The sequence below is a fragment of the Pocillopora verrucosa genome, chromosome 10 (genome assembly GCF_036669915.1).
Source record: "Pocillopora verrucosa isolate sample1 chromosome 10, ASM3666991v2, whole genome shotgun sequence".
NCBI classification, from domain to species: domain Eukaryota; kingdom Metazoa; phylum Cnidaria; class Anthozoa; order Scleractinia; family Pocilloporidae; genus Pocillopora; species Pocillopora verrucosa.
Window position 1 is genome coordinate 10,793,776 of NC_089321.1, and position 27,702 is coordinate 10,821,477.

The following is a 27,702-nucleotide window of genomic DNA, read 5'->3' on the forward strand; positions in this document are numbered from 1 at the left end:
AAAGCGAACCCCTGTATGCTCGTCCAGTGAATTTTCTAGTCCGTCCGCTCTCTGAACACACAATCATGCTACGAATTAGAAGAATCAGCTCTGCAAAGATCAGCTAATGCACTCTCAGCACTATTATACCAAGAGTAAAGGTATTGTTTCAAACAAATAATCTATGAATTTTCGAACTACGTTCCACTTCACTTTATCAGAGGCAGAATAAATGAGTTTAGATGTAGTTCATAATACATATCAACGACTGAAAAACTTGAACTCGATTTAAGATTATATAGAGAAAATCATTTTAAATCCATGTAACAACCAAAAGCCCCAAAATCTAACCGTTAAAAGGCTCTATAGGTTTACTGTCGACCCTTCGAGGCTTGTAAAGATGCGAGGCTGATAAAAATTATGCTCTGATACTGACGTCATATAAGATGGCAGTCCCTCACCTTTAGGCGCCAAACATTTCCACGTCATTTTTGTTTCCGAAAATTATGACACCCATCAGCAAGCTCTTACGAAAGAGGAAAAAACAAAACGAAACGAAAAGAAGAGTTAAACATTCAAGTAAAGGTAAAGGCGACAACGCATTTCCTTTAACTTGTTGTAACATCTATACTGGTCTCGTTTTCGAATTTTAAGGAACACAGGACTTATTTTCGTGTTTAATTTACCTCGTCCACACCTCAAGGGGATTTGGCAGAATAAGAAGAGTAAGCAGACCTGAGACGCAGGGTCAAATGAGATTTTGTAAACACAGAAAGAAGTCCTTTACTGCTTTTTTTTAAATATATCTCAGCGAGAAGTGAAAGTGTTTTCATGTTCTCATCTAAGCACACCTATCGACCAATGAGAATAACTGTATAAGTTTTTAAAATTCTTTCGTAACGGAAATTAGCAGCACAGCTGAACTAAACACGTGACACAGCCATTTCGCACAACACCCTCATGCGGTAACGCAAGTTACTTAGTCAATGCCACGCTTTTGAAAAATCTCATTTTTTCTTTGATTGACAGCGGTAACGAAAGTCGTTTGGTCACTGTCACGCTTCTGAAAAATCCCATTGTTTCTTTGATTGACAGCGGTAACGTAAGCCGCTTGGTCACTGTCACGCTTTTGAAAACTCCCATTGTTTCTCTGATTGACAACACAGTTCGAGCCTGTTCTCGATTAGCAAAAAGAAGCGCAGGTTCATAGCTTTCAGCAATAGCCTTGTTTGAAGATTCTTCAGAGCCTGAGGTAAGATAATATCCAAGTTTTCTCTCTTTAAGATTTTTTCCCGCAAAATCCATTGAAGTCGAGATCATGTCGTATTTTGAATTTGTTATGACGGATTTCACAAGATCTAGCTTAAAGACAAACCGCATAGTTAATTTGAAATCAGAATCAGACTAATTTAGGCGGAAGAATAAGTTCCTTGCTTATAATTGCAGTGCATTCGCAAAGTAAAAAAGAATTTCTGTGACGAGATTGTTGCCCATAACTTGTGTTATTCTATCACTTTGGCTCCACCAATTAACATTACCTATTATCAATAACGTCTATTTCTATCCAGCTAAAGAAATAAATGTGTCATTATTTTTTTCAGTTACTTTTTTCAAGCTTTTTTTTATAACCGCTGTAAGCGTAAAATAACAAAATCCAGTTTTTTAAATATTCACAATTATCATTAAAAGTTACGTGCAGCAAACATCTGTTGGACGAGTTAATGAAAAGAAATTTGTAAGAAGTTGAAATGTTCCATTAACCTGAAATTTCTCAATGGGGTTATTTCAATCAGTTCTCAATGCGAAAAATTAACGAGCTTTCAAAACATAACAATCAGGCTTTTGAAAATGACTCTGATTTAATCTCAATACCATTAAGAGAAAAACAACTCAAAGTGAACCACATTATTGGAAACTAGGTTTTCCCGTCTACCAAGTTCAATTTTTTTGGCAAAAAAAAAACAATAATAAAAAAATATGGTCACATCTGTTATTGAATTTGCCTTTGCTACTCATGTGGTTTAGGATTATGATGCAAATCCAAAATTTATCGAGAAAAAAAATGGACTGACACAAACGATATGGAAGAATAACACTATGATGTAGCCGCATGACTCAAACACTATAAGCATTAAAACATCATTAAGATTTAACTGCTTGACTCAAACACTTTTACTATTGTTTCAGCCCTAACGTGTTCAGTTCTTTTCACGGCCTAAGTCAATAACTACTGTGTGGAAACCACAAGGAAAATAGAGATTTAATGATGACTGCTCTAAATTTTCTTTCTACTTTATTCAATTTGGCTCGAACATTATTTATCATATTAACAGCTTGATATCTTTTCAGCTTTGCATTTAAACAAAAACCATAGAAATCATGCCAAAATAAAGTTGGGCTCAAAATAAATTAGTAATAGAAGTAATATTTCTTCGTACAAAGTCGCTAATGCGTTTAACAAAACATTGGATTTTACAAGATTATCTTCAATCGCAAGAACTGGTCATTTGTCACTAAAATCGAAACAGTTTTACAAAATTATGTATAGACTGCTCAGTCTTTAAAACTTCTTTGAATAGCAAATTCTACTAACCTTAAGCACAAATAATTAAAAATTGACATTAACACTAATTTCAGGGATAAACAAAATACTTTACAAAAAAAAAAAGTGCGAAGTCCATGTGATGATAAAAACAGAATTTTCAATTAAGTGCGACCATTGTTCGTAAATGCTTCCTCCTGGGAAAACATGGAGGTGAGATTGTTACCTACCCTGTCAACACTGATGGTTACTTGAGTTAAAACCTCTCGGTGTCCTATGCATATCCAAAAGTACGTTTATCAAGTAGATTCTCCATTTGTGTTTCGTTTCAACCTTAAAAATCACCGTGATTGTTGTTTTAATGTTTGTTTGTTTGTTTGTTTGTGTGTTTATATTTTCTGATTCTTCTAATTCTCACCAGTTGAAAATTTGTTTACGCTTGTCTTCCATGTATTACATGTATCTAGAGATATATTTCTATTTAAATAAATTTAAATATAGTTTTCCTGCGCCGTAAAAGGGACGCAGATTATAACGACTCCGCGCGGACTGTAGTTCTTTTTACCGCTTTTTTGGTTATTATTTTACCCTCTCACTTTTTCGTAAGCGTTGACGAAAACTGACAAATTATTTATTTACTTAATTCATTTCTTATTTGTTTTTTAACACTGATCTGGTTTACTCTACATAAAATTTGAAGATAATTGAGGTTAAGAATAAATAATAAATAAATTCATTATATAAATTCAACAAAGGGGTGAATCACGCATTTAACAAACGTCGACCTTTAGTATAAAAAGGAAACTTAAAAATCGGCAAACTAGACTATTCAATTGCATATTATCTGAATGTGAAAACATTCTGCATTATTTAGAGATAATGTAATAAAAGGTGGTACAACTAGAAGCGTCCCCGAAACAAATTAGGTTATTGATATTACGTATATATAAGACAACCGTTTCTGTGGTTTACAAAATATCAGTTTTGATCTATATATAGAAGACAACTGCTCAATCTATCTAAGAGCTGAAGTGTCGCGGTCGCAAAACCCTCAGGGCAAGAATTGTGTCTTCAAGCTGTTACATGTTTTGTGACCAAAATGTTAGCGCATAGCCGACTGAAGATCGACGTACTAAAACGTCGAGGATAAGGCGGGTGAGACCGTGGAGGGTCACGATACAGAGCAAAGAGGAGAATGTCGTACACACGGACAAGGAACTATCATTCTAAAAACTAATTGATCTCGGGTTAGGTTTGGTCTTTGATATGTCACTTACAGACACGCTGTTATAAAGAGCACTGGCTCATAAACAAGTAAACAAAAACGACATTTAGAAGCAACAACTAAAAGGGGGGTGGGGGGGGGGTGGGGATTTTCGAGGTCAGCTCTCAATAAAGGTGTGGAAAATGATAAGTATGGCTCTGAAATAGAGTCTGGATTTGGCGAGCCCGCGGCACCTCATTTCTAATAATTCCCCCCTTTCCCATTGAAAAAAAATTAAACGAACGACAAATACAGCTGGTTGGTCATCTCTGACAAATACGGATCTTTAAGCCGCGAGAAGAAGGAGGAAAATAGTTCTCGTTTATCAAAAAACATTATCCGATTCTCCATGCCCGTGACTAAATGTAACCACCAAAACCACTCTTTACCGGCTGTTCAAAAAAACCCTCCTGAGCTGGCCTTAAGGCTGTTGATTTGCGGTTTTTTTAATTCAAACAATGTCATCAAAAAGAATTCGTAAGTCTCTTATTTCGTTTTTTTGTAGATGGTTTCTCTGGCGTTAAATCTCTTAATTGAAAATTCGTTACGAAATTCATATACCAACTAATCTGTTCAGAATTCAGATTGGATTATTTATTTAAGTAGCCTTTTATATTGGTTTCCAAAAGCACGTAAAAGATATGGATAGTATAATACAGAGACTAGACTTACATCCAAATCACAGCTTGCAACGAGCCTTCAGGAATGAAAAAGGAGATCTTCTTGTTTAAAGCTCGTCTAACAACTGCTGGGAAATTTTATATGCAGTTTCTACACAACTCTTTCGGAAGAAGAAATCCATTTTCACAGATCTGCATTTGACATGCCCCATTGTGCATACAGTCTAAGACTGTCTTTATTTTGAACTTTGATTGAAAATCTACCCATTGCATACGTCAAAGACAGTTTTTTCGGGTGTACCTACCAAAATTTGATCAGGTGAATTAAGTGTGAAAAACCGCAAACCAACAAAAATACAAAACCCATCGAGTTTTCGCAAAAATAAACGTACAAAATTTTGGAAAAACCGGTTCGTAGATTGAAACAGAAAGTAGCTGAGATGAAAAATGCTACATCCACAACTAACAAAAAGATTCATAGCAAATCCTGGACGTGTATAAGCGTGTGACGTTCGTTGCGCGAGCATTTATTGAAGATATGCGTGCAGTAAATAAGAATGTTCCCTATCATCACGAAAATCATTTATATAGTCTGAGGCATTCCCGTTTTAATCCACCGCAGCCTATTAGCTGCGATCGATATCATACATCTAGACACATTTTCAAAATACTTATTATTTCATTATTACCACATAACCCAGGAACAACGAATCTATTAAACACCGAGTTTTTCATTTGCTCGCCAGCTTATAATAAATTAAGCGCGAAATCGTTTTCGAATGACAACTGCCTCAGGTTTCAAGGGTGTTACCCACATCGTCCTTTAACCTTAAGACGATCTGCATACTGAAAAGCTTTCTCGCCGAGCTTAGATTGTGAAAAAAATTGTGCCAAAAAATTTTTTTCCATGAAGATATCGATATTATCTTTCCATGGAGTGAGCTTTGAGAGCGTGACTCAATTTCCTTGATAAAATCTCCTTACTTTTGATCATCTTTGTTACAAAAGACCCTTATTCCCTTCCTATTTATATGCAAAAGGTCTTCAATATTTAATATGAGGTGAGAAGGAACTGACACAGATCTTATCCTGCCCTCATGCTATCAGCAGATGTGGCAGTCAAAACGCACGTAAAGGCGATAGAAAACATCAAAGTTTTTAAGCACTTGTCTGCAGTGGGTCGCTGAGACTATCGAAGAGTGTGGCGGAGTGAAAATTAAGTTCATCCAAGAGAGGTAAATCTGAAATTTAATCAATGAAAAAAGAAACTTTATTAACATAACGTAAAGTAATAATTATTGGAAAATAGACCAAAGCGATTAATACGGAAGTTTTTGACCCTCTTTAGTGGAAAAAAAAAGACTTTGTCATTTGCATGAGGGCAGGAAAAACATTTCAAGTCTCCACCCTAACAATTGAGTTCACATATATGTTAACGTCATAAAGCAAAACACCTCTCTTTGTTATTGTACCTGCATTTTCAGTTGTATGCACACTAATCTGTCTGAATACGTTCTGCCGACGGTGAAGGGCTTTGAAATTATTTTAATCGCCTTTATTTGATTTGCTCTAACCTAAGATCTTGCTTTTCATCATAAGCTTCTCTGCTTCTGTTCATTAGAAAAATCGTAACATGATTTCTTATGTTTGAATATTGACAATTCATTCGCATTTTGATTTAAGTTGGTTATTTTTACTTCTAGTCTGTAAAACCAACGGATCGAAGGCGATGATGGGACTTTCAAACACAAGAGAGGTCAGCTTTGATCTTCTAATGAGAATAGCTCTCTTGACCATTATCCTCTGCGGAAAGTCTCACGGTTTTCAAAGGCAAGTAAGACGTACTTGGATTTCTAACAAACATCCTCACTGTGTAATAAGCAATTACTACCGAGATTAATTATTAATACCTGACTTTACAGCCATGGTTACTCGAACTGTTAGAATGAGCTCGTTTTTCTTTAATTCGGAAGGGAGGAGAGGAAAGGTAAAACCACGGAATAGAAGGTGGGGGAGGGGGGGGGGAATTGTGGAATTTTGCTTTCCTATACAGGAAGACTCTGTAAATGTAGTAACAGTTTTATTGCAAGGTATTTGAATGAGTTGACCGGTCAATGGGTGCAACCCGTTATCAAATTAATTTCTCGCCGTTTTCGCTCATCTTGTGAATCATTTTTACGCAGGACTGAATCTTTTGCTTCTACTGACCAGCAGTTAGCGAAGGACCTACGACATTTACTGAATAATTATGATTCTCGAATCAGGCCAAATTACACAGGTAAACACTTAAACTACTTTTTTTCTGTTAATTCTAAGGCTTCAATACTTTGCCTATATTTTCATTCGATGATTGAGAGATGCCTAGCTTAAGGTAATAGTGGCTGAACTTCAAATCTGAACGAAGAGGTCGGTGAAATCAAGTCACATTAGTGGTTATTGAATTGTTTTCTTCATAAAGATTGTTTACACGTTCAAAAAATCTGCGGCAGAGTAATATTTCATCTGGAAGAGGTAGAAATTTTGCTACTTTAAACGAAAATCAAAATAAAAACTTAAGTTAATATTTTCAAGTTTTTTTAAAGATAGATTTTAAAAGCCAAACAACAACAAAATTTACCCGTGATCGCGTTAACGTTTCTATCAATCCTGAGTAAATTCGACATAAAAATAGCACCAGTTATACTCCTCATGGTTTTACAAAAGGTTCAGAAAAGGCAGTGAGGGAATGTTCAAACAGGTCTTTATCCGCTCGCGTAAAACATGGTTTTACGTACCTTTCGAAAGGGTAGACATTGTAATAAAGACACAGATTATCCGTGATTCGGTGCAACCCAAACAGCTTGCTGTTCATTTCGCCTCAGTTGGGTTGACTTTCATTTTGTTGCAGGTCGTCCAGTTGAAATCCTTGTTGATTTCTCGGTGGCGTCCTTTGCAAATATCAGAGAAGTGGAAATGGTAAGTATGCAGTCCGCGGAATTTTATGGTATCGAGCGATTTACTATAGTACCTGAACAGCTGCCTGTCTTTACCTTTTCGCCTCTTAAAATTCTCAAATTGACCTTAATTGGTATTAAACAGAGAATCATTCTCCTGGAATACCAAGAAAATATACAAGAATATATGAAAATAAAGGAGACACTCGCCATGTTTCGAGATTTTTAAGGGTAACCTAACATTTTGAAATTAAACCTTAAATCTGAGATGCGAAAATTTTGGCCACGTCTTCACTACAAGTACGAGAGGATATTAACTAATAATACAAAAATCAAAAGAAAAAAACAAACAAACAAAGCAAAAAACCTTAAATGAACATTTTGGGAGGTGCCACTATGGAAGTCGAGCTTCTTAAAACATTCCTTCTGGTATGTGGAAAGGATTCTCAACTGAAATCGTTTCTCTCAGCCATCAAACGTCTCTATGAACTTGCTGATAATTGGAACGGATTCGAAATCTAAAAGCACAGGCCAAATTAAAGTTTTCTATTAAACATAGAAGCACTGGTGGTTCAGTGGTAGAATTCTCGCCTGCCACGCGGGAGGCCCGGGTTCGATTCCCGGCCAGTGCAAAATTTTGTAGTCAGTCAGAAGGTATTATTGCGGTCGAATTTTAGTTCCTGTTTTTCGAAAAAAATTTTCTATTTCATAACCCTTGAGTGATCTATGTCGAGGAGGTCAGAGCTACAAACCTTTCCAAAAAATCTTTGCAGGTCATTGTAAAAGACCTGTCGTATCTGTACATATTGAACAGCCACGGGCAAACTTTCAGCCAAGTTTTTGCTACTGTTTACTATTTATATGGTAACTGGGAAGGAAGAAGTGTGAGGGAAACGTGTTTTTCGAAACCACAACAAAGTTTCGAGCCATGGGCTTTAACTTTACGTCTGCTTGGTTGAGGGAAGCACAAGTTTTTGTCTTCAGATCACGCTCGTGTAAAAGGTTAAAACTAAATAACACAATCCAGGACAGATGTCCACACTCAATATTACATTTTATTTAATATGATGCTGTGTCTTCAGGAATTTGGACTGGACATGTTCTTCCGCCAACGTTGGCAAGACAAGAGGCTCAGTCATAATATGACAACGATGATGACCCTTACAATGGGGACGAAACACCCAGCAGACTACATCTGGGTTCCAGACACAATGTTTGTAGACGCTACTAAATCTTACATGCACAATGTCCTTGCTACAAATCACAAAGTGGATATTTCTGCAAAAGGAGAGGTAAACTGGGGAACAAGGTATGTCCTGTGTAACTTTACATGAATATGCCTCTTTTCAAGAGCGAGAGCTACTAGGTTCCTTCTTGGGCATATTTCAGTTCCAGAATCGACGTCTTTTGTGCCTCCACACCTTTACAATACGAACTGAAATGTTGAAAAAAGAATGAAAAGAAAAAGGACTGTCTATGGAGACGCATTGACTTAGCGGTTAACACGTTGGACTCTAGGCCGAGAAGTCCTGGTTCGAGACTTAGTCACTGTACTTCCGAAGTGCTTCTCTTTTATTTGGAGTATAAATGGTCATAAATGGATTCACTAACGAACTGTCATGGAAAGCTGACGAAATACCTGGGGGAACCTGCCATGAACTAGCATCTCATCTAAGGGGGAGATATAACACTTCCAGTGACCTTATGTTACGGACCTTATGCCACGGAAACCGGGTGAAGCTAATATGATCATGAACCAAAAAATGTATCCATCGCCATTCAAAGCAGGTTTTTCGAACTGGGCAAGAATGGTGGCCCCTCTGTCTTTATTGAAATTTTCTTGTTTAGCGGTTGGATGGAATAAGTTGTTCTCATTCAGTGAAAGCTACTAGGTACCCAATCGAATCCCACCACCTGGCATGGAAATATGACAAAGATGACAGATCTGACGCTTTTCTTGTCCTCTTTTATTTCAGAGCAACTCTGACAGCAAGGTGCCACATGAATTTCCGTACATTTCCCATGGATGAACAAACTTGCTCCCTAAGTATTGTGAGCTGTAAGTGCTCCACAGTTTTTACAATTATTGGTAGTGTGCGTGACTGACAAGAAAACAGGAGTAGATTGGAACGCGAGGACCCCCATGATGGGGTGAATTTTCCCCACCTTTCCCATCGAACCAAATTGGACAGAAAACCTGAAATTACGTAAAATTGGTGGTTTGACTCAGTAACATCGTTTTGTTTTTGTTTTTGTTTTTGTTTTTTTGTTTTTCCTTTTTTCTTCGATGCTACCTCACTAGATATCGTAGACTGTGGAATATGAGCTTCAAACCTTTCTGAAATGAAAACGGATCAGGCTACGAACAAGGACGTCTTTCCGTATAATAATAATTTTCATAACTAAATGCATTTTTACAGATGCCTATCCTACGAACCATCTAATTTTCACCTGGAAGTCCAACCCAGGGGTCATTGTCTTGGACAAGGAAATGGCGCAGTTTTACATGACGAACATGACTACTGCTGAACAACGAGTCCAATATGTTGCTGGTAAGTCAAGTCATTAGGCACATCGAAGCCGTTCGGGTGTGCATGCGCGCTCGTCGCCGGTGTTTGCTCCCTTTCAAAGCTTTTTTTGTAACTTACACAAAACTTTAGGAAAATCCGAAAATAAACCTGTGGTGGTATATTATCATGGAGCATTTCTAAATTTATAGGAATATTTCCATCTCGACGTTCTAACATACATCTCATCCAGTGAATGGTTTTTCGTAAGCAACATGAAACAGGGGGAGTTTTAGAACTCGGCTTCACACATAAGAATGCCAGGATATAGTCATTATTACCGGGTGGCCGGTAAGGCGAAACTTAGTTTAGTTTTGTTAAAATAACGCTAAAGAAACCGCAACAGACAAAGTAAGACATCACATAAAAAACAGGTAAAATGTGCGAAGCCCGGGAAAACGCGATTGACTCACGAGTCGCAATTGGTTTTACTCGTTCTTAATCCGATTGGTCGAGAAGGTAGAGCAAGAAGTTTAGACCAATCGTAGAGAGAGAAGCAATCTTGACCTACTTTTCTCCCTTGACAAGTTATCTAATTTCATGAATTCATTCTTCTATTCCAACCAGGGGAGTATTCAGTTCTTCAGGCGACTTTCACATTTAAAAGAAGGATGGGTTTTTACTTGATACAGATTTACGTCCCTTGTATAGCAGTGGTGTTTGTGGCCTGGATGTCCCTGTTCGTCGACAGCAAAGCCACCCCCGCCCGGGTGGGGTTGTGTATTACAACTCTTTTGACAGTCGCTACCATCTGGGGCTCTGTCAACTCCACTATGCCAAGAGTTTCGTATGTGAAAGCTATCGACATTTATCTCATGACATCTTTCTTCTTCGTTCTGTGCACCATGTTGGAGTACATTATCTTGATACACAAGGGAAGGGCAAAGGTATTGAAAAGGCACTCATACTAAGCTTGTAAATTCGTGTAATTATATTAAACTGCACGTGCTTACTTCGTTTTACTACTGCGCACGTTGATGGCATGAATGTGCGCGATAGATCATAACATAAGGAATTTCTTTAAGCACCGCGTTAATATCTTATAGACAATTATTTCTTACGTCAGGTGTGCGTTCATTGAGATTTGAAGCGTCTAATAGGTTTGGAGAGCACTCATATAAATCTTTCAACTCTAGAAGGTTAGCGTGTTATTATCGAAAGTAAAGTTTTGCATTGAAATTTTCTCTATCTGATATTTCCAGAGGAGTATTTTATTGCTCAAGGCACCATTTCTACAGAAGGATAATCTGCAAGAAACTTACTGCAATTTGACAAGCGATTACTCGTGCTATAGAGGTGGGCTGTATTCGATGGAAGAAGCACAGACTCACTCGCCATGCAAAGAGTCTCCAAAGGATACTTCATCGCCACCAGACAGCAAAGAAATCAATTCCAAAGACGTGGAAATTATAGCGAGGATAGCTTTCGTCATTGCTTTCACAATTTTTAATCTGGTTTATTGGATTGTCCTGGTGTATTTTGTATGAGTGGAGAACAAGTTTTCATGCCTTGGAAGTAAGGGCTTGGTTTGCGGATAGAAATCTTCTCTTTTATCACTTTTAACAGCTCACACTTACCGACCAATTTTTCACGCGCAAAGAAATATTCGGAGTCACCCCAGCCATAGCAATATATTGAAAGTGTAAAAAGAAAGGAAGCCTGAAAAACAAACCAACAAAAGATCGGTCTTTGTCTATGATCGTACATCTCCCGAAATATCCGACTTCAGAGAGGAAACCACCAGAGAGGTAGCTGTGTCAGAACTTCAAAGATATCTTCGGAACTTCCTCGGGCTTCTTCGGAAAGGATCGGGTTGTATCAAATCAACTTAAAATGAGCTAATGAAGATAAGCAAATCATTCCTATAACTGTATAAATGTGTAATAACTAGGTCACTAAGCTGAGTGAACGGTGGCTTGACGTATATGTAGGCCTCGCGGAATGTTAAGCTCTTAAGTCGTGCTAGTAAAACTTTTTAAGATATCATTTGACTATGACTTATTTCGCTTTTGTAACGTGAAGGTTTAGTAAAATTTTCTCTACCATGGTGAGATAAAGACTTTTTCAACCCCTAATTTCGATGAACCGCTGAAAAAAGAAAGGTTTCGGCGCAGATATGACTACTGTGGCCTGCGCGAATGATTTAGGCCCACACACGCAAGGAGAAAGCCACGCGAGCACGCGCTTAGCGTATCTGCTTTTTCGCGTGCACGTCTTACTCGCGCTGTCTCCGAGTTCCCGGAGCGCAGGCTATGGCAATAGAACAATTCATGTTAAATTGGAAGCTTCTATATATACGTCCCTAGTATAAAATATTGATGTTTAGAATATCTTCATATTATTTCTAGAATTTTATTATTGTTTTACTGTAGTAGAAATAAAAAAGTAAATAAAAATAGCCTTTTGAAAAAAATTAGCTCTTCCAGCTAACCATAACTTGTTTGAAAGTTAGCGTAAATGTAATTCAGGCAGGAAGCGTGACATTCGAAATCATCATGTTTCCAAGTGGTTACCACCTGACATAAGTTAGTTAAGTCCGTATTTGAGTTACGTGACCCACCCAGTCAGAGCTTATCTTGATTTCTATGGCGACTAACAGTATTACTACTCCCCTCTGGATGGGATGTCAGTCCAACGCAAGGTAACCTCCCAACATTTCGCCAGGCTTTCCTGATAATTTGCCGGTACTCGTACCGAACACGCACCCGTACCGTGCCTCTCTCCTGGGTGAGTGCACTGTGAGAACAAAATGTCTTTCCCAAGAACTCGACAAAATGACCCGGTCAATTCTCAAACCAGAATCTCTCAACCAAGAGCCCAGCGCACTGACCATCACCCAAAATGAGGTACTAAAACAAAATATGGAGATGCATCAAATAAATACTTGACCATTCGATTTTTTATTCAGATAAAAAGTACTGGTCGACTTGTCGTTCTGAAGAATGCAGTCAGTGTAATGCACTCGTGCGTTTGGCTGGTAGTACTGCATAGAGCATCGCGCCCTTCCCTATCTGTTGTATTTCTATTTCCCTTCGAAACATTTTTTTAAAAAATTTTTTAAAATGATAAATTAGTGAGCAGCACTGCATGAACTAAAATAGCTAAAACTTGTTTTTGGGGACATACCGCAGACCGCTAGCAACGCAGGCTAACGCTGCGAATACCTAACGCCTGCTTCACACCATCCGTTACAGTCGAAAATAGATGGTAAAAAAGCTTATTTACTCTACTTGGAGTCTGCTATTGTCAGAAGAACTGCGTTGGAGATTTAAACAAGGTGTAACTTTTTAAGTTCGTGCCTCATCCATGACACAAGACGAAATACCGTGGTGAGTCTCATGACAAACAACTACAAGTTTGGCACATGACAGCTGACCCCTTAAAGACTTACCGAAGACTCACCGAGGGCTTCCCGAGCTCCGGGTAAAGATCGAAAGAAGGAAGAGCATATATATCGTCAGTTTCTATAGACAAGAAGTGAGTATGGCATCTTTCCCACCGTTTACAGAATATATGCGGAAAATTTTTCTAAACATTTATTTGGACAACTACCAAATACCTGGTGGATTAAGCCTCCCCCTGCGGTTTTTCCCCCCGGCTGTCGTTGTGTTTATTTCCAAGTTTTAAAGTAGCACATAATTTCATCAAAATATCAAGCGTATTGAGACAGATTTAACTTGATGTTTAGCTTTCACGGTCTGATTATTTTTAAATCAAGAGCAAATTTAACCTACGCCAAACAAAAAAAATATGTCAACGCAATCTTAGGTAAGGACATTCTCGCAAACTCCTGGCTGCCCTTTGAAACGTAACTGTTCCTTCGGGAAAACTATCCAAGTCCGATAGCCTGGAACTACAAACTGGGAAATTTCCCTCCCTCGGGTCCCCACGGGAGTTTGGCCGTGCAAAGAATCATTTTAATTGAATACCCACCGTTGAGAGCTTATACATAGCGAAAGTGATGGTTATAAATTCCAAAGGTTTATTAGCCTCCGAATTTATCGAAAAAATTGCGATTAAAATTTCCTCAACCATGCTGAAAAGCCGAAGTCTCTTTTTTTATCCGCTCTCCCCCCGCTCTTCCCCCTCCCCCCCCCCCAGTCTGGGGGCCGCCCCTTTGTGATAAATCCAGTGTCTTATAGCGTCACAGGATATGAATGTGTGAGGGAAGCTCCCGACACTAAGATTTCAACGGAATTGTCTTAAACACCTGCCAGTCACGTACTAAGCGACTAGTTTTCCTTTAACTGCTATGAATTTGCTAGATCTCCATCATTCATCAAACAGAATGAAAAGTGCAATAACGCAAGTGAAAGGTAAGAATATTTCAAGATGGCGGTTGTTTTTTCGAAGCCTCGTTCGTCGGTCGGTTAGCTCGTAAAGACTTTTTACTTCCACTTTACCGAAACTCAATTACTTAGACAAAGTTACTACTTGGTTTTCTTTTCTATGTTTTGAATGCCATGCAAACGAAAATAACTGAAAAATATTTCAGCAATGCTTTAGCTTAAATAAGCTCAAGCTCAAATTTAATCTTAAGAATGCTCTTTGTCAATCGCGGTGATGATGTTGTCCCTAGTAACTGCTGCGTCAGTGTAAAAAGTTTGAATAGATAAGTTATCATCCAACTTAAAGATATGTTTGACAAACTGAGGTGGAATTTTTCACTCAGTCATCGCATACCCTATAATAATAAACGTTTAATGTAATTCGACTGCTTATCAGAGTTTCAGAACCCTTCTCAACGTTAAATTAGGAACAGGAATACGTCTTTTCAATTTGAGCATAATTGGATCAATTCTATGAATTTAAGTCATAGAATGAAAACCTGTAATTGCCTTGGCAAAACGTAAAAGCTAAGATTTCAATATTTTACGGTAAAAGTAACATGATTAGTTTATGATACTTACTACTCGTAGTCCCTCTATCGAGGATCTTGAACAAAAAATTATTAAAGAAGGGACGACTTCTTCTCAATTTCATACAAGTCAGCCAACCTAATTGCATGACCAGAACAAGCAATGCCCTCATATCAGTGGGAACTGACAGACTGAAAGAATTATTGATATTGTTAAAATTACTGGGTATTTCAGTTTTACATATATCCTGTGACTCATCCCTTGGTCGAACTGGCATGTTAGGGGTAAAAAAAGTGTCTGAGTTATATTCCCAGAACTACCATGGCAGGAAAAAGAAAGAGATCAAATGAATCTACTAACAGAGGTCTTTGCTCTCCTACAATTCACATTATTGATGCTTTAGCAAACTTTTTAAAATAATTTCACTAACCAGCCATAGTTTGCAACTTTTGAAGATTTCACCGTTTTCACTGGAGCCGTGCTAGTCCTCTAGATAGTTGTGTCTGCACTCTCACAAATATAATAAAATTTGTGATTTTCATAGGTGAGTGCAGAGCAGGATGTTCGAGAGGATACTTAATGTAATTTCCTCTATGTGTGATGGTAGCAACTGCTGTCTTTATAACAGTTTACAAGTCATATTTGTCTGTAATAAATTGTTCTGGTTTTTATAAAATTTGGTAATGGTTGTGAATATTTTGGAAGGTTGCCCGTGGGTCATTGGTATATATAATTAGTCATTTTTATACTGAAATGTTGTCAACATGATGTCATCATGAACTGTTTAAATATTTCAGTTTTTGTAAGACTCTGAAACAGGCATGATTCTGAAATATTTGATAAATGATCTTAATAACCACAGACCCTTTTGAATTCAGCTAGACATACACTACACAGTGCATATGGTGAATATATTGAACCATTAGTGAGATCCTCAAGAAGTTTATTCTAAATTAACATATAATTGACATAGCAGTATTTTTATTTTAACACAATGGAGGTGATCATTAGAGTCAGTGAGGTAAGAATTTTTGATGCCGTTGGAATGGGGAATCCTCGGTATGTTGTTATTTGTCTTTTACCAAATAGCTTGATAGCAAACCAAACCATTTCAAGTCGTCACTTGTTACCACTTTTCTAAGTTCTCTCTTCTATGGATTCATTTGAATCTGTCATTTGAAATGTTCCATACAACAGGATAAAAGTGTAAAGAAACAGAAATATTCCAAAGATTTGATCAAAAAATATCTCTGTGGGAAAATTCTCTCATTTGCAAAATATTGATTATTGTGTTTGTTTTATTTAATAAATCATATTTCTCTGTGAGAATATTAGATGAAATGGAAAACTGTTCTTTGCAGGTATTTAACCATCAACATAATTATATTAAACAACGTGGAAAGATGCTCTCCCCACTTCATGAACATCCCCTGGAGCAGGTCAATCCTATGGAAGTGTATAGACCATATGGAGGACGGTGGAAGTGTGACAACTGCAATTCTGAGAGTGGTGGGATGAACCCTTTTCCCTTCCACTGTAGACTGTGTTCTTTCGACCTGTGCTATTCTTGTATGAACATACAGCATCAGGCAAGCAACTTGATCCACCAGCATCAGCTGTATTACATGGAGACCAGTCGACTATGTTATCAAAATCAGGGCGGAATTTGGCGGTGCGATGTTTGTAAAAAGACAAGTGATGCACTGAGAGAAACATTCTCATACCACTGCCCAAGTTGTGAGGACTTTGATGTTTGCCGCAGCTGTTATGAGCCTAAGAGGCATCCTATCCATATTCATGAGCTTAAAGTGGTTGACACGTCACTAATCTATTCTCAAACTGGTGGAAACTGGTTTTGTGACATCTGTGGGACCACGAGTAGGCCATATGAAAAGTAAGTGAAATTTTCTTTTGTGATATCCCATATCAAGTCTTTATACCTCACTAAGAAAAGTGGTTGAGAAAGGGTATTGCATTGATGTTTTGAGTAATGTTTTCCTTGTTTTCTTTCAGCTTCTCTCATCATTGTGGAGATTGTGAATTTGATGTGTGCCAAGAATGTTTTAGGCCGCATACTACACCTCTACATGAACACCCGCTATACAAGGCAGACTCACATCATGTGTATGCGCAATTCAGTGGTGGCTGGCGATGTGATCGTTGTGAATCCGTGCACAATAACCCCACGGATAACAAACCATGGCATTGCCAAACATGCGAATTTGATCTTTGTCATGACTGTATGAGTACAGCAATTGAAGGTAAGAATTCATATCCAGTAGGAACAGGTCAGAAACAATTTTACTGCCAGGCCTAGATGCCCTTATACAGGAAACAAGTGAATTTCTGCTTCAGTCAAATGGCTCTCACTGCTACAGTAGAGCCTTTGTTATCATCCCAGTTGTAGCAGTATAGGATGATAGGGAGTAATTCTCCCCTCCCCTCCCCTCCCCTCCCTAACCCCCACCTCTGGATGGGATGGCAGGCCAGTCCAGTCCAGGGTTATTTCTTTTCACTTAAAATCAGTTTGTATTTTCTCCATACTGTCCTTCATACAGTTCTTATGGTACTGACAGGAGAATTTATTAAGTACCAATCAAGATCCTCAACACTGGGTGATCATGTGCTTTCTTCTCATTGCATTGATGTTTAATTCAGGGGTGATATGGTAGAGAGAAAATAGATGCAGGTCACTATAAGATGTCAAAGGGTTAAGTAGCCCCAGCATTTCAAAACAGAAGGTCCCCATGACATTTGCCAGGACTTGAAACATTCCTGTGTGGAGATAGGCATTGAAAGTCATACTGTGCATGTAACTTTTTCTCTGATTTTCCTCATGTCTTTTTCACTTGAGTTTTCTGACAATTTCTTTTTGCGTGTGGTTATTTAGCTGCCGATCAAACAGGCCCATCACCAGGACATGTAGGCAGAAATAGGGGATTTGCCCTGCTCAGAACAGGTTTGTATACACTCAGTTAGTATAACCTAACACCTGTGGTCCTATTGAAGTTCAAGTCAGACTTGTTTTGATGACTGTCTTTTGATGACTGTCTTCTAGGCAATGGCACATGTACATACTGAGACTTCCTTCAATTTCATGTCCTCATAACCAAGCGATTGATTTTGTTATGTCTCCCATACTGATTTCTGGTAATCAGTTATACTCCTGGCTCTAGAGAGGCATTATGAGGATGGAATGTCTTGCTCAAGAGCTCCAAACAGTACCTACTTAGGGTCTCCATCTGTCAAGCTGGGGGGTGACTTACCACTTCACCTTTTTTCCTCCCACAGCCTAAATGTTCAGGAAATTTTGTATGTTTCATTCAAGATCATTAACTCATAAATCTACTTTTTGAAGGGCGGCAACCACAAGAGAACCCTTGGGTTGTTAGAAATCGCTTGACGCCAACACCAAACAGTGAGTCTGCCTCACCGTTACCATTTGTGACAGAGAAAGGCAACACTCTTGCTTCTCCAGAAGACACAGATGACAATTCCAAGTGCATCATTTGCATGGAACAACCCAAAAATGCTACAGTCATACATGGTGACACAGGACACTGCTGTTGTTGCTATGCCTGTGCGCAAGTGCTCAAACAAAGGGGGGACCCTTGCCCGATTTGCAGGGCCCCTATTGATCATGTGATCAGGCAGTTTAATGCTTGAGGTGAAGTACCATGCAAGGTCAGCTGAAGAGTAACCTAAGTAGAAATACATTTTGATCATCAAATAACCACTTAGTGACAATAAGTCTTGGGGTTGTAGATGAAGATTAGTTTAATGCCATGTAACTGATATCATTTTATTTCATGTGTCACTTCTCATGTCTCTTTTCCTGATTAAAGCACCATGAAGGGTATATAAGACATTTCCTAGGTGCACATTTGAGAGAACCATCAAATAGCATTCCACCGAGTACAAGTAAACACAAAATAAAGTCAGATCTGAAGATAAAATTCTTAGTTAAGACTTAAAAAAAAAAACTAAACTTTTGTTACTTTTTTTTTGCCTAATTTAACCTTTTAAAAAAAAGGTAGGGTCATTTTTAGGGTATCAGTGAGGGTGAAATCTGTAAATTAAACAGGTAATTTCACGCTTAAACATAGGCCTTTCTAATTATAGTATCTTGATTTTGGCTTCAAAGGGAAGTATAACCAAAGTTTAAAATCTTATCTAATATAAGGTTTTTTAAAGGAAACAACATTAAAACCAATGAACAATGATATCAACTACTCGTCCTGAGTTTTGCACCTACACAAGGCATGGTTTCTCCACTCGAAGTAGCTCATCGGTTTTGTGGAAGGAAAAAAAGCTGGCTACTCACAAAGTATGCTGTACTGCATATTTATGCTCTCTGGCAGCTTACATCAACTGGCTAAATACCAATTTCTTGTTTGGTTTGCTTGTTTGTAAAACGCAAGGGTCGCTTCTAAAATGCAAATAACACTGAGACATGTACTTTTTCAGTATTCCCTGATAATTTGCTGTTACAATGTATACAGTTATATTCCTGGGTGGCCAGAGAGCTCCTGTGAGATTAGTGTCGTCATCCTTTCCTATTCGAGTGATTATACAAATGTATCTACATTTATCAGGTAGTTTCATAGTGTCTTTCAAATGTAGTTTATAGTTAACAGTTATTAGCAGAAGTGGAGGTGATTTGGGTTGATGTTTACTTAGCCACAAAGGTGAATAACTCTGAATAACTGTTTGAGTATATACCACACAGAAATCAAAATTTGGTCAAAATTACAAAAAATGGTTGGGACTTAAACTCTTGACGTGAGATTTTTTTAATTACTTCCAAACTAGCGAATCAGCGCGTGCAAAAAGGATTAATCACCCATGTAACATACGAAAGCATAATATTACATCATATCTCTAAAAAAAATGGATTATCGTAAGCAGAGATTAAAGCAGGCTGGTGTAGTCTGGAAAAAACGCGTGAAGCATTTAAAAAAACATTTACCCGTGTTGCAACGAAATGATTTAAATCACTTTAAGATAATCTTACGAATTTTTTCGAACTTTTGGATTTCACATTTTTATAAGCAGGTTTAGTTCAGTTTCTTCTATCTCCTTTGCACAAAGATTAAGGCAATTGTATGTGTTTAAGTAAAAGGTTAGATGTTGACAATTCCTTTAAATCTCCAGATTTAAGGTAATAATTAACAAATATTCACGTGAGTATTGGTGGTCAGTCATCTTAGTATATACTTAAAGAGTGAGATAACAGCACAAAAAAATGATTTTATAACATAGCTAGTAACTTTGTCTGATCAAATTCAGTTGCGCGAGCGTGCTTCGAATCCCTATTATGCACGCTCATGACGCCAGCAAACAAATCCTTCGACAAAAATTTTCCATCGGGTTGAAAATGGTTATAAAACAAGTGGTTCATACGTCAGCTGTGCGTTCATCGAGACATGAAGCACTTGGGAAGTTTGGAGGTTCCTTATCATCAGTTGAGGCTACGCCTCGAGCATTTCTTACGCATCTTTCGTGCTCTCCGGACTTCCCGCGTACTTCATATCTAGATGAACGCACGCTGACGTATGACCCAATTGTTAATTAACTAATTTATTTCTGCAACGATTACTATACTTTCGGTTTCCAAATCCCGCACGAGTTGCCACAGGAAGTTTAAGTAGCCAATCAGAGCCCTTTTAACGCCATCCACTGTTTTAGCATTTACTAATAGCTATTATCAATTCATTATTAATATCTATGACCGTTCCTTGAGTAGCTTAAGATTAATAGCTTAGGATTGATAAGTTGTCCATAATTTTTGGTGTTGACACTCCTGTTATGTTGTCACATTGTTATTTTTAAACTACTGTAATTATATGAAAGTCATATATTTGAACTGTGGATGAAGACGTGAATATGAAAGCGATCTTCGCAGTACTAGTAATGAACACTACTTGAGCAGGAGTGAAAAAAAAAATTCAGGCCTGTACGGGATCCTGTACAGGCCTGAATTTTTTTCAGGCCTTATTTTCACCACTGCTCAAGTAGTGTTCATTACTGCGTAGATCATTTTCCTATTCCCGTTGTTATTGTTATACAATATCAGTAGCCCATTATCCAAGGGATGACAATTCATGTAACTGTTGTGACTAGTTAGAATAAATTTTACTGTTATCATACCTCAATATTTTGTTCTCTCAATTTGCGTGTCAAGTACTGTTAGGGGATTCCTAATAGTCTAACGCCCTTCATTCCCCAAGAAGTCTGCGCGTCAGTAATTTTCTAAGAGGGAGAGAGCGTTGGAATCACAATCTATTGTTTTTAATCATTGATGAATTTTGGCAGCGTTATCTTTATGAAAAATCCTCAAAAAATATATATATTCTTTCATTACGGGGTCTAATCTTGAAGCTGGGACTGAACGTTCTTATCTTCATGTCTTTGTTTAAGTATATTTAATTATTTACACAATTACTTAAATATGTATGTAAGCATGTATCTTTTGGGCGATCATAGCCTGAAAACTTAAATATCCTAAAAGTGTTCAAGAGATTTTCTGGGAAACCTAGAAGTTGATAGATTTTATTTAAGCTCTTGCTACAGACGAAGTTCAAAGGACAAAACAGCAATCTTAATGTTCTCAAATGACGTTTATCCAGAGGTAAGTGTGATGTTAGTAGGCTCTTTAATTTGGGTTGATCTCAACTCTTACATTATTATGAAAGAGATTCTTGAAGTTATGCGAGCGCACGGGAGCGAAAAAGAGAGTGAAAGTTATCTGAGGGTAACATGATATCTTCTTAATTTTCCTTGCTCCTCTACTGAAGCTAAGCCACGGATTGGCTCCTTTGCATCTCGTGAACGTGGCTACGGAAATCACAGTTGATTCAGACACTTGACGGGTGTCGGCGCTAAGTTGTTAATTGTTAATCGCGCCATCCCGAATTCACACAAGTGCTTGGACGTAGCTTTAGAGATAATCAATTCCAGATTAGTTTTCGACTTCGCAAGGTTTTCCTGATTTCCGGCGCAAAAGATTAAGGTAAAATGGTTTCAACTGCTGTCATCTTCAATCATTGTTTAAAAAAGTCGGAAAGATTTTAAGACACTTTGAGCTGTTTTGCTTCTCGTCCTACCCTTTTTGGCCCAATATTGTACAAAGCAGAATCATTTGAGTGCGTAACTGTTCTTGCTGGTTATATTTTAAGATAGACCGAAAAAGGAAAGACGAAGGCTATTTATGAGACGAAAAATCATATTTTTATTAAAATCAATAGCATCTGGATGATGTGAAACGCTGAAGCTCTTCTGTTACATAATCCTTCCTTCGCATTTGGATCGAAGCCTTACAAATAATTCAGTCCAGATCTGCGCTACTACTACTACTACTACTACTCAAGTTTTTTCGGATTTCCGGGGCGTTTGAGTCACGTAAATAATTTCGTCAGTTGTGGGTTTTTGAGCTGACAAAGAAACTGGGCATAAACTCAAACAGTATCCGGTGGAGTTTCCAGCGATTGTTATCAAGAACACTGTCACTCCATATAATAATATGAACTAGCAAACACTCAATCATACGTATTTGCACCCCATGTATAGAAAAAAACCTCTTTCTTGTGTGCGTTCTATAACGTATAATACATGAAATCATTTGATGAATCTTTGCTATCTTAATCTAATCAATACTGCTAACTCGTGTTTCTTGGTCAAACATGTACAGTTTGTTTTCGCATTATCGAAAAGTCCAGAAATATTTTAGCGGTTTATACTTGGTTCGATTTCAATTTGCAGTCAAGTTGCCAATGATATTACAAAGATATGTTGGCATCGACGCAAAAAAAAATCAACGTACTTCATACCGAAGCGAAAGTTACAATAAGTCAGTTTCATTTTAACAGTTCGACACAAATTTCCAAACTCAAGCCTTAGGAGTAACTTGGGAGTTGCATTAGATTTCTCTGACGTAAAAAGCTAACTGATTGAAAACACACCAGGCAATGTGGACAATTTGTGGGTTTTACAAAGACTTTCCCTTTTGGAAATAACTCAGTACATTCTATTCATTCCATCCCCGCTGGCATTTTAGTCGAGATGCAAGTAGCTAGTTATTGCAATCATCGCTCATTTATCCTTACTAAAGTCTATTGTCAAAACTTCTAAGATTTAAAGGTTGTTGTTGTTTTCATCTTTCCGTCCAAGGTCATATTAGCATTAAGGATTTTATGCCTGTTATGCGTAAGAGGTTTTAAATTAGTGCTATAATATACTGTCGATATCTTTTACCTGTCAGTATGTTGGTTGGGCTGTTAGCATCGCATCAGCAATTGTATTTTCGCCTTTAGATGCAATCTTTCAATTATTTGATATTCTATGACCCTCAAAACAATCGATATCGGGTACTTCAAAGTTGTTGTTCTACATCGCTACCTGACCAAAGATCGACTGAGATAAATGAGTATTTCAGACCACCTTGGAGAGATTATAAAACAGACCGCAAATATAGCTGTTTTATGGACAACACATGCACGCGCGTGCCGTAATAAAACCCACAGGAAGGCGATAATGAAAAAAACATCAACGCTGACCTCACTTGAGAGATCTGAAAAGACCTGCTTATGACAAACTTCCGTCAAATTTCCATAACGAAACCAAGTGAAGTAGGCAAATTTCATCAGTCAGCATCTTGACGCCACGACAGACACTAGCAAACTAAAAATTTGCCCAAGTTATTATTTTGAAATTTTATTTATTGATTGCATCATGTCCACAAGACAGGCTGCAAGATCACGAAATTTAAAAGGAAAAGAAGCTCTGTTGGAATGGTGTAAGCAACAAACGTACGGTTACAAAGGCGTGAGCGTGCGTAATTTAAACTCTTCGTGGAGGGATGGCTTGGCATTTTGCGCGCTCTTACACAGATTCGATCCCGAACTGATGTAGGTATTCAAAATGATTGCACTCGACTCTCTCTCTTGATGTCTCCCTCTTTCTCGATCTCTCGCTATCTTTCTCTGTCCCTCTCTGTTTTCACCCTAGCGAGCAACAAAAGGTTGTTAATGGCTGAGACAGTCGAAGAAATTCTACACAAATAACAGTATTTTTTTCGAAATTGAAAACAAAGGTTTCACTCAGGGAAAGGGAAGTTGGGGTTTTTTACCACACCGAGGTAAATTTTTGGTCATTACAATTTTAAAATGCCACTATCCGCAGTATTTGCTACAATAATTAACTTCTGATATTTTGTGAGAAACTAAGACAATGACGCAGTGATATTTTAAGTGAAGACAGAGGAGATTCGTGAAAACTGCAGTAACTTGTAACTGGAACTTCTGCTTTTTTTAGCATTTGTTCATCATATGTGCGCGGTATGTGATGCGAACGCGACATGTAACATCACGGGAAACTTTCTAATCTGTATAATCCTCTGAAGTGAACCCAAACTTATTTATGTTAATTGATTGTCTGAGGTCACCAAGCGAGACGAGAGATTTAACCAAGAGGCACGTATCAATGCAAAAGTGTCCCTAAAATATTGAATTATTTAAGTATAGATTTTAAAGAACTGCAACGCGTTCATCTCGCAGACATCCAGTGAAAAATAAAATTGGAAGGGTTTCACTGCCGCCTTTACATACGAGTAATCGTTCAAACTGTGTCTTTTATATTAAAGTTAAGTGGAAACGTTAAAAATTATTGATAAACATCGAACAAATAGAGCGTTATTGATTGCAGCCATGGTAACAAGAATATTAAGGCCACAGAAGCTTTATTATGCAAAAAAAAATTAACGCCTACTTCTGGCTCGAGATTGATCGTAGCACTTTGATTTTGAGTCATACCCCTTTTATAAGAACCTAACTTGTATGTTTTTTTCTTCGACTTTGACCTTGACTAAAGTTTTTAAATGCACAAGTAAATATGAAATATACAGATACCCTTAAGAGGGCGAACTTTCGACTCTGCTCTAAATAGTGTATAGGAAGTGAACCATCGATGGATAATGTCAATAAACTTTTTTTGTAAGGTTGGAGGAAAAGACAAGCCGAAGGTGGGGAAAATATAATTATTAACAGATTTTGAAATGATGCTAAAATGAAAGCATGGTATAGTTGTATTTTAGACTTACAATGGCGGTCCCTAATAATGTTAACATGACGCGGGTCTCTAAATATTGAGTTGGACAAGTTAAGGTTTGCGGATTGGTTCCCCAGAGATATTTCTGATAATTTTCTTTCACTTTGCAGCAAATTTGACGACCTTTCTAAGGAGGACGCCTTGAAAAACAATGAATTGGTAGGTTTATTTGGACCAAACCGTGCATTCTTGCGAAAGAGAGAGTTTTAGTTTTGTGATATGTATAACTGATCTCCATATTTTCAAGTCTCTCCATAAACGAACGGACGAAAATGTATCATAACTTGAGGAAAACAGAGCAAGGACGATGAATGAAATTCAAGAACTTACTTAAGTCAAAGAGCGCATTGCCTCACGTTTTAGCTGTGTTGAGCAAAGTAAGTTTTATATTTCAGGCTTTCAAAGTGGCCGAGGAAAAACTCAAAGTTCCAGCTCTTTTGGAGGCAAGTGACCTGGTATCAATGGAAGAGATTGACGAGATGAGCGTGATGACGTATCTCTCCATGCTGTACAAACGAATTAAAAAAAATTCCTCGCCTGGTGAGTAGTTGCTTTTCTGATTTGAACTATTCTCAGAACGGAAATTCTTCTGATAATGCACGTTTGAGAAATTTAACAGGGGGAATATTGTTCCTTGCTGTCTTCAGTGGAGTGAAGCAATCTCGAAGACGTGCGCCAATCGTTTACAATACCGATCGTCTTAGTACACACCTTTTCGTTCACTTGCGCACGTCTGGTGTTTGTTTATGTAGGAAGAAAATGTCACTTTTTAAAATGATAGTGATATGTATTTTTTTATTTCATAGCCCCCAGAACTCCCGCCGTCAATTCTGCTACAGGTATGTAGAATCTATGAAACTTTTGCAAATGATGCCAAACACGAACTGCCCAAAACTTTGATAATGCTCAAATTTCACTCTAAATTCATCCAGCTGAGTTCTATAAAAAGTAAAATTAAAAACATCTTGTAAACCACATGTTGTAGACTCAAAAAAGGAATAAGTGGACCCGTCATTATTTAGCCCCTTCGGGGTGGGTCGAAGGATTCTAGGAGGGGGGAGGATCACGTGGTTTTCAAGGGGGTATGAAGGGAGATCAGTCGCCTCTAACAGAGTTTGGAGGGGTGAAATTATGAAATTTGACCGCTAATGAGCGGGATCATCAGAATACTACAGACCCTTATGGGGTATTAAGAAAATTTTATTGAGACACAACCAAGGATCGGTAATACGCAGTGATGCATAGCTGTTCTGTATTACCGTTTGCGACCTAACATCACTAGACCCACCTACACCTTCTTCAACTTTACCATAATGGCACTAACTGTCATCGTCACACCTGTGTCCACTGTGCGTCAGTGACGTCGTCACCTGAGGAGAAATTTATTCATTTAATCTTAAAGAACGTGCTGCTCAATAGAATGTCCTCGGGGTATATCTTTCTACCTAAGAACTTCTTGAGAACCCCTCTTTGTTATGACGTCATTTGCCATTTCCTAGTTGCTTTTCGTCCGAGCGTATCCTTTGGTCTCGATACTTTAAGAAAACTGTCTTAATGAAACTGCGTATCGCGTGGCGTGATTGCGAAGTTTTGATTAACGTTGGCAGTTCTGACGTCCATATGTACATCCACTATTAGCTTCTAATATTCACTTTCTCTGGGTGTTTCCATGATCAGGGCCTGGTTTATCACAACTGTTATGACATGAAGAGTCCACATGCACGAACATCCCCTCCCCCCCACCCCACTGAGGAGATGTAGTCGTCTCAGGTTATCCCCCACCCCACCCTGACAGCATTTCGTCACGCCTCCCTGGCAGTTCACCACTACCCATTTATACCCCTGGGTGGCGAGCGGCATTGAGAAAATAAAGTGTCTCGTCCAGGAGCACAACACAATTTTCAGCCGAGCTCAAGCCCAGGCCTACGTGTGCACACGTTATTACCCCTGTCGCTGCTTGGTTGTTTTGGTTGTCAAAAATATTTTTTGCCACTAATTCAATGTTTATCTGTTGTAGTTCCAACAAGGAGAACCCTTTTTGACGTCTTGAAAGATGAGAACAACTTCACCGAGCGTTTTGAGAAACGAAAACACCGTCTCAGTTCTGGAGAAAAAGACAACTTCTCTAACAGATCAGTGCCAAAGGAAACTACCTTAAGAGAACTACACCAGGAAAACCACGTCTAAATAGTAGATGAATACTGTCCCCCTTCATTGGACTGGAAGACAGTTGAAAACATCCAAATTTTTTTTTGCTAGTTTGTCTCAAAATGACTGAAGTTGTAACGAAACGACCTTTCTGTCTGCCATACGATTCTTATGATGTTAGTTTGAAGTAATTGGTATTGGATCAATTGATAATGCCCTAATTGATATTTTTCTTTATTTCCGTTACTTATCGGCTCGATATTATATCAGTATTGTAAGGAGAAATTCTATCATGGTCATTCGTTGGAGCTTAAGAGTTAAAGGAGATGTTATCAGCTGATAACGATGAAAATACTTAACAGGTGGACTTCACACAGATTATTAATCACTAAAATTGGCAACCAGCGGTAAAGGGCAACTGTAGTATGAATAGAGGTGTAACCTGGGATCTTTGCATTTTTTTCCTTCTCATTCGTGTTACGCATTTACCATTTTAATATATGAAAATAAGAAATTATGAAGCCTGTGTACGGATATATGGAGCACGCATGATACTGTTAAGTGGAGACATATGAAAATTAAAATTATCTTTCATGAAATATAAAAATATAAGAGAACTTGAAATAAAAGTCGATTCACGTCTCCCTTTTGTTGCACTTCCTTGTTTTATGCGGCAATTTTTTTCA

At 38.0% G+C, this 27,702-nt stretch overlaps 3 protein-coding genes and 1 non-coding gene across 5 annotated transcripts; all 4 read left to right on the plus strand.

Moving 5' to 3' along the window:
- Positions 1-30: 30 nt before the first annotated feature.
- On the plus strand, positions 31-12,065 carry LOC131780845 (gamma-aminobutyric acid receptor subunit beta-1-like). Its single transcript, XM_066173046.1, has 10 exons — positions 31-140; positions 5,516-5,640; positions 6,109-6,235; positions 6,589-6,683; positions 7,293-7,360; positions 8,421-8,647; positions 9,315-9,397; positions 9,759-9,890; positions 10,473-10,792; positions 11,108-12,065. The coding sequence occupies exons 3-10, from the start codon at positions 6,135-6,137 to the stop codon at positions 11,390-11,392; spliced, it is 1,311 nt and encodes a 436-aa protein (XP_066029143.1). The 5' UTR covers positions 31-140; positions 5,516-5,640; positions 6,109-6,134; the 3' UTR covers positions 11,393-12,065.
- Positions 7,900-7,970, plus strand: Trnag-gcc (transfer RNA glycine (anticodon GCC)). Its single transcript has one exon. It is a non-coding gene; the product is annotated as a tRNA-Gly (tRNA).
- A 1,968-nt stretch (positions 12,066-14,033) lies between the features above and the next one.
- LOC131780900 (uncharacterized) lies at positions 14,034-20,913 on the plus strand. 2 transcript variants are annotated; one of them, XM_066173048.1, is made up of 5 exons: positions 14,034-14,221; positions 16,126-16,658; positions 16,778-17,025; positions 17,655-17,723; positions 18,123-20,913. In XM_066173048.1, exons 2-5 carry the CDS (start codon positions 16,168-16,170, stop codon positions 18,428-18,430), a joined length of 1,116 nt encoding a protein of 371 aa, XP_066029145.1. In that variant the 5' UTR covers positions 14,034-14,221; positions 16,126-16,167; the 3' UTR covers positions 18,431-20,913. The 2 variants fall into 2 exon arrangements, with proteins under 2 accessions (XP_066029145.1, XP_066029144.1); XM_066173047.1 differs by lacking the exon at positions 14,034-14,221 and adding an exon at positions 15,591-15,785.
- A 2,456-nt stretch (positions 20,914-23,369) lies between these two features.
- Positions 23,370-27,658, plus strand: LOC131780903 (MICAL-like protein 1). Its single transcript, XM_059097530.2, has 5 exons — positions 23,370-23,670; positions 24,979-25,027; positions 25,264-25,408; positions 25,675-25,707; positions 26,886-27,658. Exons 1-5 carry the CDS (start codon positions 23,495-23,497, stop codon positions 27,053-27,055), a joined length of 573 nt encoding a protein of 190 aa, XP_058953513.2. The 5' UTR covers positions 23,370-23,494; the 3' UTR covers positions 27,056-27,658.
- Positions 27,659-27,702: the final 44 nt, after the last annotated feature.